The following is a 13,586-nucleotide window of genomic DNA, read 5'->3' on the forward strand; positions in this document are numbered from 1 at the left end:
CACTGCTGTACACCACTTTCAAAAGGAAAAAAAGGTCTCTAGCAGTCCTATTGTCTCACACAAAGCATGCTGACAATCCAAAATCTACTATTTGACCAAGGCCAAACTCAAGAAAGTCAGGTGAATCCAAAACTGGTTGGGCAAAATCAAACTGGCAAAGGGGGCGATTTCATCCAGTAGGGGTGAACCTAAGATATTGGGTAGTTGTTGATAACTCAAAGGAAAATTTCAAAACCGAAAGTTGTTCCTTCATGTTTCTCCTCAATGTTTATCTTGATTCAATGGTAATTCATGCCCTTTGTCAATTATTCTTTTTTTAATGTTCAAAGCCATGCCTCGAGAAGAAATGGATAGCCTCATGAAAGATTATGTCAAGATGGTAACTCTCCCTACTGTTTAATTTATTATTTAGACATACCTTGTAGTATAGATGTCATGTCCACGTCATTTGGTTTCTTTTGTGGAATGGAACAATGCTTGGGTTTCCTTGAACTGGTGAATGGAGATACATTCTCATCAGTTGTTATCTATTCTTGAGAGATGGGTTAGTGATCTTGTTCATTGCTTCACTCTCATATGGTCATTGCTTTGTGTAAGGACACCATGCTCTGCAAGTGTCATTATGTTGTGTCATGAAATATCTGGTATGAAGATGTGCATTGTAACACATTTATTTTTGTTTTACAATGGCATTGCAAAAAAACAGTTCACCCATTTGTTAATTATTAATGTCTTCAACAAAAGCTTGGGCTATTACATGTTCAAAAAAAAGACATCCGATTGCCTAAAAGTACTTCACAATTTACAGAAGTTTCTAACCTAACAAAAAAAAAGCAAATGAGTTGAGATTATTAAGTGGGAAAGAAAAAATATGCAAGAGAACCTTACATCTGCCACAGAAGGCCATATTTTGCTTAATTGTTTGTTGAGCCACTTGACCTGCAACACCCAGAATAAACGATAAAGGTTTTTATCTTGATAGGTAAATAAAAGAAAACATTGGCGAAATAGCCAAACCATGTTCTTCTAGTCAAGTTGAAAAAATATTAGAATAAAACTATTGATATAGAGATGATAGGCTCTTTAACAGCTTAAAGTCAACATCAGTAGCATTTATCTTAACAAGAGCTGTAATTGCCAAGCCACTGTGAATCACTTACTAAGATAATGTTTTAAAAAAAAGAAATCCTAGCAAAGTCTTATAAAGGATGAAATAAGCAGCAGCACACGTTTTACTCCTGAATGCACGATAATTGCAAGCATGCATGACATGATAAACTCGTAGAAACACAGATCCAGTGTCCAATCAAAAGTTAGGTGATGCAATGATGCTCAAATAAATTATGACCACTTACATAGAAACTCAGAGCCTGTATATATTGACTTATAAATTAATCTTGGCAAACGAGATAGAATCTCAATATATACATCAACAGCGCAACCAATCAAATTTCAACGTGGTAAATATAAATAAATCAATCTAGAAGGGAATCAAATTGAAAAGAATTTAGATCATCCAGGCTACAAATCTTAGAAACACTACTCTGATAAACAAACTCAAGGGCATTCAATGTTATTCCTCAAAACCAAATCTAGAGCTGCAGAGTGATAAATTTACCTGCTCATACATTGGAAAAGATATCCACTCTGGATAGTTGTCACCACATAGTCTTTTCAAATCATCCCTATCAAGTGCACCAAGAAGTGCAACCTCTACAGCCTGTAGAAAGGAAAAGAGTAAAATACACATTAAACCATAGTTCAAACATAAGGCAATTCCAAAACAGTACTTGAAAAGATTGCTTAGACATGTTTCATTAACGAAGCACTGCTTAAAAAGTCTTGGTTTTTCAGGAAATGTCATCAACAAATACTATAAGCTGCTGTCTGCACCTTGGAAAACTGTGTGTTGCTGAATCTGAATCAGCAGAAAGTTTCTCTTAAGTACATTTAATGTAATTTCTTATATATCATATTGAAAGTGTATTAATTGATGATCATACTCTTCTTGTGTTAAGTTACAGATATTCATAACAATTATCCCAACAACATCATCCCACAAATTTGGACGGTTGAAAACTGTTTTGATTTAGAATATGGTATATGCCATCTACGACGAAGAGGATAAAACCACCAGCTGGTAAAGCCATTCCTTTAGAAGAAAAGTGAAAACCAACACGACATATAGAATGGAACAAAACAGTAGGACCGCAAATCATAGTTATAAAATTGGACTCAGAAATTACTTGGCTGCACCTAAGAAAATAAAACTCAAATCAAGAAAAATTTGGCAAATTTATTGAACATGAAAAAGATATATTTTTTATAAAGATATTCTTCAAAAACAAGTCTTAACATATTTACGCACCTTGTTACTGATTTCCTTCATATTATCATCAAAATAGAAGTTCAACAGATATCACAAACCAAAAATCAATTCAGTATAAACGAACTTCAACTTTAAAATGCCATTACAAAAAAAATTTGGTTAATACGATGAATTGGAAGAGTATCCAATTATAAAATTAATTACCATTGCAAACAATTAAAACTCATGAGAAACTAATAGTAACATCAATGTATAAAGTGCATGGCATACAAATTAAAATCTCACAGGAATCTCGTTGCGTGCTGAACATCCAAAACATAAACTTCCAAGAGGTATGGAACTCAACCAAAAGTATATTCCAAACATTAATCGACTTTAAAGGTTTATTTATACATTTGTTTTAATTTGGGACATCATATTCTCATATCTTTTCACAGAGCTAACCAGACTTTATCTAGGCTTGGGACTCTTTTCATCACTGACACACACACCTTTGATGAACAAATGATGGCATAGTCTCATATACCAAACATTCCTCTATACAATTAATATTGTAAACAGAAACCTAACACCCACAATTATGCAATGACCATTGTAAACTTATAAGTACTAAACACAGACATGGCAAAAATATCCTCACACAGGAAACACATAAATGACAAAAAAGTCTACGTAATGTGTAAAAATTCGCAAAAATTGTTTTTCTATCACAGCTATGGTTCGTCACAGAATTGCAAGATTTACCATATTTTGTTGTGAGTTGAGCATTTTTTATGCAAAACTCCCAACAACTGACTTTAAAGTCTTGGGGCCAAGTTTTTCCCACGAGTGCTCATTTGCAATTTGGACCTGCAGGTACTTGCAGAGAATTTCAATTATGCCACGAAATGCTCCAAAGGGTTAAGTATTATGTTTTAATTAGTTCATATGGAAATGCATTTCCTATCCCTAGGGGACTCATTTCCGTACTCAAAATGTTTTGGGGACACTGGAACAAAAAGGAAACGTCCTCGTTTTCGAAAGACAGCAGGAAACCGTAGGTAACGTCCTAAACACAGACATGGCAAAAAAATCCTCACACAGGAAACACATCAATGACAAAAAAGTCTACGTAGTGTGTAAAAATTCGCAAAAATTGTTTTTCTATCACAGCTATGGTTCGTCACAGAATTGCAAGATTTACCATATTTTGATGTGAGTTGAGCATTTTTTATGCAAAACTCCCAACAACTGACTTAAAAAATTTGGGGCCAAGTTTTTCCCAGGAGTGCTCATTTGCAATTTGGACCTGGAGGTACTTGCAGAGAATTTCAATTACGCCACGAAATGCTCCAAAGGGTTAAGTATTATGTTTTAATTAGTTCATACGGGAATGCATTTCCTATCCCTAGGGGACTCATTTCTGTCCTCAAAATGTTTTGGGGACATTGGAACAAAAAAGGAAATGTCCCCCAATCATCCTTGTTTTTGAAAGACAGCAGGAAACCGTAGGTAACATCCTAAACACAGACATGGCAAAAAAATCCTCACACAGGAAACACATCAATGACAAAAAAGTCTACGTAATGTGTAAAAATTAGCAAAAATTGTTTTTCTATCACAGCTACGGTTGTCACAGAATTGCAAGATTTACCATATTTTGTTGTGAGTTGAACATATTTTATGCATAACTCCCAACAACTGACTTGAAAAATTTGGGGCCAAGTTTTTCCCACGAGTGCTCATTTGCAATTTGGACCTGCAGGTACTTGCAGAGAATTTCAATTATGCCACGAAATGCTCCAAAGGGTTAAGTATTATGTTTTAATTAGTTCATACGGAAATGCATTTCCTATCCCTAGGGGACTCATTTCCGTACTCAAAACGTTTTGGGGACACTGGAACAAAAAGGAAACGTCCCCCAATCGTCCTCGTTTTCGAAAGACAGCAGGAAACTGTACGTAATGTCCCCTGATATTTGGGGACAGCAATGTGTCCCCAAAATACCTAGGTGTTAAAGACAAGGTAGCTGCGATAGAGCTCCTTCATACCTGTGTTGATTCATATCAGTTTCAGCCTACTGGTCTGTATCTTTCATTTCTTGGTTCGAGCACTTGGGAGTATGTTTATTGATTCTCTGCCTTGCTTGATCGAGAATTGCTCTCCATCTTCGGCAGAGACTTCTTTGTGCCTTAGTATCTTCTGTTCTTTACTCCAGTTTATATCTTTTCTTCTAAAGTGATGCATGTCTCTCTTGTATTATCTTCAGTCATTCTTTTAATATAAGGTGCTAGCATTAATGAGCTGTATATGCTCTTTCGTTTGGTTCCAGTGAGATATTACATGGCTTCTCATTCAATGGTCATGTTGTTCTCTTGCGAACTGTTTTTTCTTCCCTATATTATTCTTGTTGTGAACACCTTCCTCGCCTCTGAGAAAATTTGACTTCGCACTGCTGACAAAGGATGCCTTGGCACCGTGAGTACGATGGCTTGGCATCGTGGTCATGCTTTGTTTTGTCTATGGTCAGTTCATAATATATGGTCACCATCATTGCATTGATTTTGTTCAATTACAACAGCAGATTTTTCATTTTCCTTTGTGAAGACCATGTGTCTCTTCAGCTGTCGGGAAGTTCTATGGTTCACATCTATGCAAGACTGCCATTTGTCTCGCTATGAGCATCATTCTATATTCATTAGACGAGTCTATTTGCATGTACAATATTTATGCATATAGTTCTTGGATGAACTGAGATGTAGCATTATATGATAGAAACTAATTATGTTCATTGTTGATTCTAAGATTTATGCAATCTTTGTATGTAAAGTTGGAAGGTTCTCCCAAGTCAAGTTAATCCATCTATATTTTATTACTTGTAATAAGTGCATCATATTAGATATAGTATTATTCTAATTCAGTGAATGTGATTTATACTACAGAATTGCTCTGTGTATGATCATGCATGTACAGTGATTACAGGAGGACATTCTTGTTGATTGAGGTATCGGTGAGATTCTTATTGTTCTTGATATTTTAAATCTGTTAAAAGGCTTACCGATTGACTGATAAGAATTATCAATCACAAGTGTGAAGATCATTGTAATTGTTATGAACTTAAATAAAGAAACTATATTTTTGTTGATTGGGTTTTTCATCCTCAAGAGGAGGGTTTTTCCCAGGATAAGTGTTAGTGTCATCTGTTCTTTTGTGGTTTTAGTTTCAGTTCTTTGGACTCTAATTTCTCAAGTATTCTAGTTCAAAAGATAACATAAGGGATGCCCGAAACATCGTGAATCCATCCCAGAAACAAAAAAGTGTCCCTAAAATATTCAAATGATTTTTGGCATTAAAAATTAAATTTTTTTTTTTTTAAATCTAAATTCTTTTTGCCAAATTGACGACGTCACGAGGGGGAGGGGTGGTCACAAGATTCAAATTTGTTCTGGCAAATGATAAAATTAATAATTAAATATTTGACAATGAAATTTGTGATTAAATATGTTTAAAATTTTATAACTTAAATCATTAAATATAAATATATTAAAATTATAAATCTAATATTTAATATTACGTGTTTAATATTTATTACAATTAACATATGTTAAAATATATATTAAATATAATAATATTATAATTATGAATTTAATTTAATAACTTTTAGATATTTATTTGTTAGGATGAAAAACAATTTGACTAATATTGTTTAATTATAAATATATATATAAAATTTAAGGTCATTGAATTTAAAATTTAAACATCCATTGGATGATCCATTTCTGCCAGATTGAGATAATGACTCAGATAATTTTGAGCCTTTGGATATCTGATAAATACAATGAGGCTTAGTTTCATAGGCTATGCCTGAAGTCTGTTATATTTTGATGTTTGAGACTTTTCAATACATGTTTGAGACATTTTGATTTGGATAGTTGCATTGATAGACCATGGTTTAGATGTTTGAGACTATTATTATAATGTTGTTAAACTGATTTATACTGCTGCTATTATCATTTATGTTGTTATACTACTGTTGTAACACATGAATTGGGATCTATTTGCATATTGTCTTATTCATAATCAATTATTGGCATATCTCTCTCTCTTTCTCTTTCACTCTCTCTATCTATTATACCTTAATATATTTTGAAAAACATACACATATTTTAGAAATTCGTATATTGTCATCCCCTATGTCCCCTATTTTTGCCTCTTTAGAAAATGTCCTGGAAACACATCCCCAGCCATTCCCCCATCCCTGTCCCCTAATCCCTGCGGAACATAGGTTCTTAAGCCTGCATGCTCAATTCTAATTGCTATTGTTTTTATTAAATGAAATAAAATGCAACTAACATAGATTACATACAAATTAAGAGGCAACCAATATAGCCCAACCATCTCCATTGAATCATGTTGTTTGTTCGAATTGTCCAAAATTAAAATTGCTTGCAACCAATTTCACAATTGTTGTAGTGTGTAATTTTGATTTTAATGTTTCATAACATGTACTAAATCATGTCAGCCTCCAAGGCCACTTATAATAGTATATAGTATTATATTGGGTTAATTCATACCAATCACATTGTCTACTCATTCATTCACCTATATTGTATACACAAAATGCTTTGCCTCCAAGTTCCCCTTAAGTTCTCTGGCGTATGTGTGTATCTGAAACTAATGAAACTTCGTTCACGAGGCAATCTGTAGTATGCAGCCCAGTTCTTTCATTTTCTGTCTGCATTATTTTTAGAGAAATAGACAAAGATTACATACAAGTTAAGAGGCAACCAATAGCCCTACCATCTCTGTTGAATCTTGTTGTTTGTTCAAAACTGTCCAAAAATTAAAATTGCTTGCCACCAATTTCACAATTGTCGTAGTGTGTAATTTTGATTTTAATGTTTCATAACATGTACTACATCATGTCAGCCTCCAAGGCCACTTCTAATAGCATATAGTATTCTATTAGGTTAATTCATACAAATCTCATTGTCTACTCATTCATTCACCTATATTGTACACACAAAATGCTTTGCCTCCAAGTTCCCCTTAAGTTCTGTGGTGTATGTGTGTATCTGAAACTTATGAAACTTCGTTCACAAGGCAATCTGTAGTATGAACAATTGAAGATTGCAGCTGCAATAAAATCTTTATCTCTGATTTTTTATCGTTATAACCGTTAAGGTCATCTTCAGCTGAAGAAGAAATTTGTGATAATATTTGAGAGAATATTAAATATGAAGGCATGTGTCGTGCGTCATGTGCAAACGCATACATATGGAAATATGAAGAGTTTTATATTTGGAAGTTGTAGAGAGCTTCAATGGGTAATGAAGAGTCTCTCTATTCTTTATATATATTCCTTAGTTGCCGGATTCGTCCCCTGCTGCCCGGATTCGGGTTCGGGTCCGTACGGGTCCGGATTCGTCCTTGGGTTCGGTTCGGGTCCGGGCAGGGTCCTTAGTTTTGACTGTGGATTCGTCCAGGTCCTTGCTGAAGCGAACCCAGATGAACCCACAGCGAACCCAATGCTAAAACGACATTAAAGAGTGTGTTTTTTTAATTGTTTTCTTATGCAACTCTCAAAGGAACTTAATAAAAAACATTTCACTCATCTAATCCCTTATGTCAAGGAGGAGGACGATGATATAGCAGCATATGGGACTAGTGGAACCAGTTTGGGTTCCAATGATGAAGATCTAGATATAGTTGCAGTTGGGGATGAAGCCATTGATCCCTCATTTTGTGATGATCCATTTGACCCTTGAAGGGCATTTGATACTATGATTATTGATAAACTACTAAAATCTTGTCATCTATCATCATGTTTCAATCTTTATTACTTGATGAACTAGTCTTTCTTTTGCAATTTAGTAATTCAATGTATTATTTGATGAACTAGTGTATGTTTTGCAATTTAGTAATTCAATGTATAATTTTCTTTACAATCATGAAGATAGATTAATGAGCGAGTATTTAATGCTTTTCGATTCAGGTAAAAACAGGTTTTGAAGGGACCCGAAACCCTTTGGCATTTGGCATTGATCAATGATCAAGCAACAATTGTTCATATTGTGAAATGACTTTGTTTTGCAACTATGCATGTTTCTCTTGTGTGTGTGTGTTTATATATATATATATATACTCACGAACCCACCCACGAACCCAAATGGGGAAATAAAAAATTGCCCGAATCCACGAACCGAACCCCGAACCCGAACCCGTCCACGAACCCGAATCGGCAACTTAGATATATTCTATCAAACAAAGAGCATTGTACACTTGAACATTTCTTTATCAATAAAAGTAATATTTTTGTTGTGTGGCTCAGTTTTTCCCTTCAAGTGGAAGGGTTTTCCCAAGATAATCTTGTGTGTTTCGTAAATCTATTTTTGCTCTTCCTTATTGTTGTTTATCATAATTTTTGGACTAAACTTAACATGGTATCAGAGCCAAGTTGATAAAAGCAATTAAGGAGACTGTATTAGGCCAAATGTGATTATGGATGCCTCCTTTGATTCAGTTTCCTTTCATATGTTTCTTCTTATTATGTTTCTCTCCGTCTCTACTAGAATGAAATGTCATGGCATCAATATGTTATAAGATGGCATTTTGTTTTCATATGAAAATGATCTCATCGGTTCAGAATCTATAACTGTCAACATTCCAAAGGAGTTTGTCAACAGTCAATCATTCGTCCAGCAACCTCGGTGACAATCAACATATTTTTAATTGGCCTCAACCTGCGATGGTTGTGCAGACTCTTTGTTGACGATCCTTATGTCCCCAATGAATATCTATATTGTGTCTGACTATGATTTCCATTCCTTGGGTTTGATCACTTGTTTCTCAATGTTGTTATCTATTGTGTATCTCAGGAGTTGTTCCAATTCTACCTACCATGTTTGCATTTATCATCGTGTGGCCTTAAATATCAATTAAAATGGTAGATCAGCTTCTTGCCTCAACCATCACGACCATGACTTAATCTGCAAGTGTTGTCAATCAGTGTGCTTGGCTTAAGTTATTAATCTACGTGGATGACATGGCTTCATGTTTTTTATTTTTCTTTGTTCCACTACAACATGCAGAATCAAATACTTAATGTTTCAAGGAGAAACACCAAACACTCAATCCACTCTTGATATAAGGTCATCTCTAATGCTAAGCTTGCAAAGTAAGATCATGAAATGACTTCAAGGTTCCTTCTTAATCGTAGACTTGACTCAATTTTATGATGTGATATGCTAGTTATCACAAAGGGACTTATGCTATTCATTCAATGGATATCAACTCTTCCACCTCTAAAGATTTGGCTCTACAATGTGCAACAAAAATATGATTTTGATCTTCAAACAATCACTTCAAATCAAACCTAATTTGTACTACTACTTCTATCTCTAACTAGGAATGCAAGGAATCATGGATGACTTGGACTCTACTAGGTGTAATCTCACCAGCAGCTCCACCCACCTAGTGCAAGCTTCTGTGGAATAAACAAATGATTTTCACACCATTATCCTCTCTCCAATCCCATCATTTGGATGCAAATCAAAAATTGAACATCAATTGAAGTTAAGTGTTTTCATCGGCCTACCACGCAAGGCACCCTTACCATTAACAAGAGGCTAGTGGCCCGGATTTGTTCGAGTCAAACAAGAAAACATCTACAATAACTTCCATTCAACTAAACTAATTCAACATGAAAAGAAATCTAATCCAAGTGAAAGATTGAAGAAACCATGCAACACTTCAAAGCAATAACAAGTAATCCACCATGAAGAACCAACAATGGATTATCGATTAATTTGACAAGTATTATAGCAAAAACTTCATCAAGTCTATCCCTTAGCTATCCTACTCTAGCTTTCTAATCTCTAACTAATCTCCTAAGCTCCTCCAATCTAACCCCTTACAAATGAGAAGGCCCTTGCCTTTTATAGTAGTTTTATTTAAAAGGAAGAGCCAAGATCGAATCAAGATCAAGGGTCGAGATTCCTTCCCACAAACCCCAATTAGGGTTACCACATTTGCAACCAATTACATTAAGGTACCAATTTATGGGCCAATAAGAACATTACAATGATTTTGATAGCCAATGAGAAAATAGGACACTTGGCACAATTTGATTGATTGTGCTTGAAACTGTAATTTTCTACTTGGAGGCAAACAATTGCTACCCCATCATCCTTACATCCTGTGCTTGGAGTCTTGCCCTGTAGAGTATCCCCAACATTTGTGATTTTCTCCATCCTTTGAAATTTCCTCATGGAATCGACTTGCACCACTTGCATCTTCGTGAACCCATAAACTTGATCTTTCATGATTTTCCTTATATATGTCCTCATGTAGATCCTCTCTACTTTCCTGAATTTTCTCTTGATTCCGCCTTGAGTTTGCAAGTTGATAGCTTGAACATGAATCCTTCCTTCTCACTTGAGTCCTTGGGCTTGACCATCTTCTTGCAATATACACTTGAAGTTTGAGGCCTTGATCATCACCTTGCCCTCTAGCTTCTCCTTCTTGAATTCACCTCGCAAAACAAAGGAGAAGAGCATTAAGCTTGTGAAAAATCTGAAAAGTGAAATCACATCAATAAACAAGATTCATCCCATTTTGCATTAAAATTCATATCTCTCACAACTCTACCCATTCAATTGGTCTTGAAGTAATTCAGATTTCCCTTTTAGATCATCCAAAGCTAGGCATCTTAGTGGTGATAACGCCCAGATTTTTAAAGTTAATTGCAAAAATAAAATGACCGCCCTTGGAGCTAGGGTCACTTTAACACCATCAATCTCGAAATTTCACTTTTAGGAGGCAAAATATTTCATGTTGAACAATTTTAGTGCTTGATAGTTGATAGGAAGGGACGAGTGAAATTTCGGAAGAAATTTCCACCAAAGGGGAGATTTCATAAGATGCACAATTTCCACCAAAAGGGGAGATTTCAAAAGAACCAAAATTTCCACCAAAAGGGGAGATTTCAGAATATGTGAAATTTCCACAAAGGGGGAGATTTCGGAAGATCCAAAATTTCCACCAAGACTTGGTGTTCTTATGGTTTCTTCATTCTCAAGCTCCTTGGCGATTCCCTGCTCTATTCTTGATCATGATATTGCCTTCATGCCATAAACCAACTTTCTAACACCTTAGAGGATGGCGGAACTTGAAAGACTCAATGTGGGCGAAATTTTGGAAGATGTGAAATTTCCATCAAAGGAAAATTCCAAACCTACGAAATTTCCACCAAAGGGAAAATCGTTCGGAAAAATTATGATTTTCTTCTCATCTTCTAGAAAATTCAATGCTTAAGTTGCCATCGAATAAAAGGCCCAAGCCTTGAGATTTTTTGGGAGAAACAAGGAGGGGGGAGATTTCAAAAGATACAAAATTTCCACCAAGGGGGAGATTTTGGAAGATCCGAAATTTCCACCAAATCACCAAATGGGAGATTTCAAAAGATTCAAAATTTCCACCAAATCATCAAAGTGGAGATTTTAGAAGATGTGAAATTTCCACCAAGCAAGAGATTTCAGAAGACCCAAAATTTCCACCAAGACTTGGTTCTCTCACTAAATTTGTCCCTTTTTTCAAAATAGAAAGCCATCTCTCCTTAACCAAAAAAAAAAATCACTCTCCACTTGGACTTGGACCATGAAAATTCCCCTAATTGGCATCACAATGTTTGCACAAATCCAAGACCACAAATCCAAGACCAAAACTTGCTTCCGAACAAGCCAAAATTGCTCGAACTCACCCAGATTTTGGAGACCTGTAAATGTTACCAACTAAAACCATCTAAGACAAAGACTACTACTGGCTAAAGCAAAAGAAAGGGTCCTTATTTGCAATGGGGCGATGATGTGAAAACCACAGAACAGGTATCAGAACCAAGTTGATAAAAGCAATAAAGGAGACTATATTAGGCCAAATGTGATTATGGATGCCTCCTTTGATTCAATTTTCCTTTCATATGTTTATTCTTATTATGTTCGTCTCCATCTCTATCGGAATGAAATGTCAAGGCATCGATATGGTATGAATTGGCATTGTGTTTTCATCTGAAAATAATCTCACTAGTTCAAAATTTGTAACTGTCAACATTCCAAAGGAGTTTGTCAACAGTCAATCATTCGTCCAACAACCCTAGTGACAATCAACATATTTTAAATTGGCCTCAACTGCAATGGTTGTGTAGACTCCTTGTTGATGATCCTTATGTCCCCAATGGATATGTATAGTGTGTCTAACTATGATTTCCATTCCTTGGGTTTGATCACTTGTTTCTCAGTGTTATTATCTATTATGTATCTCGAGAGTTGTTTCAGTTCTACCTAGCATGTTTGCGTTTATCACCGTATGGCCTTAAAGATCAATTAAAATGGTGGATTGGCTTCTTGCCTCAACCATCACAGCCATGACTTAATGTGCAAGTGTTGTCAATCATTGTGCTTAGCTTAAGTTATTAATCTGCGTGGATGAAATGGCATCATGTTTTTTTATTTATCTTTGTTCCAAATGGCTTGTGTTAATAATCCACATGGATGTACTTGGCTTTCAAAAACTGCCAACGGCTTATTATGTAACTGTGTCCTTTTGTATTCCACGAAAGGCTATTCGTTCAAGTTGAGTATTGGCTGGAAAAACCGTAGTGTAGAGAGATTATCGTATCATGATTCTTTCATAGTATGAGATAGAAGATGTTTGTCTTCATTTTTGTGTCGTGACAGTGGCTTCACAAGGAAGCACTCACAATCGAGAAGGAGAGCGACCGGGAGATTTGAACCCTGCTCAAGCATTACCACTTCTTAAGTGTCATGCACAAGCATCCTAGCAATGCAGAGGATGAGTAAGAATAATCTTCTTGAATTCAAAGCCAAAGGTATAATTGAAACGTTGAGCTTGAAATGAAGGTGCCTGACTATGAGTTGAATCAGTATGGGGTTGTCATCAATGCAATTTACACAAGTTATTGCCAACATTGAAGCTACAGGAACATCGGAGGTACGAACACACGGCTTATGTTGGCTCTGAGGGTGGACATGGCATTGTATTCGATGGCTAAGTCAAATGTTGCTTCTGCAGTGGGAGGCCAATACGTAAAGTCATCATGATTTGCTCTTGGTTCACAACCACCTTTTTTTAATCTCCTTCTATCTTCATCGGTTTCCATCAGTCTTGAATCATGTCTCTTGCATATTGAACCTGCCCATAGGTGATGTTGTGGCAGCCAGCTCATGATAGAGATTTTTCAATAGATAAGTATCTGCCAAGG

The 13,586-nt window shown here is 35.6% G+C and overlaps 1 protein-coding gene across 1 annotated transcript in view; it reads right to left on the reverse strand.

Moving 5' to 3' along the window:
• Window positions 1-13,586, reverse strand: part of NTMC2T4 (Calcium-dependent lipid-binding (CaLB domain) family protein) — a 123,435-nt gene that overhangs the window by 61,350 nt on the left and 48,499 nt on the right. Inside the window, exons 2-3 of the mRNA XM_089811336.1 lie at window positions 1,619-1,720; window positions 889-939 (exon numbers count right to left, since the gene is read on the reverse strand). Of these exons, the coding sequence (XP_089667462.1) occupies window positions 889-939; window positions 1,619-1,720 (153 nt within the window). The remainder of the gene's footprint in view (window positions 1-888; window positions 940-1,618; window positions 1,721-13,586) is intronic.

The sequence above is a fragment of the Cupressus sempervirens genome, chromosome 11 (genome assembly GCF_028749045.1).
Source record: "Cupressus sempervirens isolate cs-2001-9-10 chromosome 11, ASM2874904v1, whole genome shotgun sequence".
NCBI classification, from domain to species: Eukaryota; Viridiplantae; Streptophyta; class Pinopsida; order Cupressales; family Cupressaceae; genus Cupressus; species Cupressus sempervirens.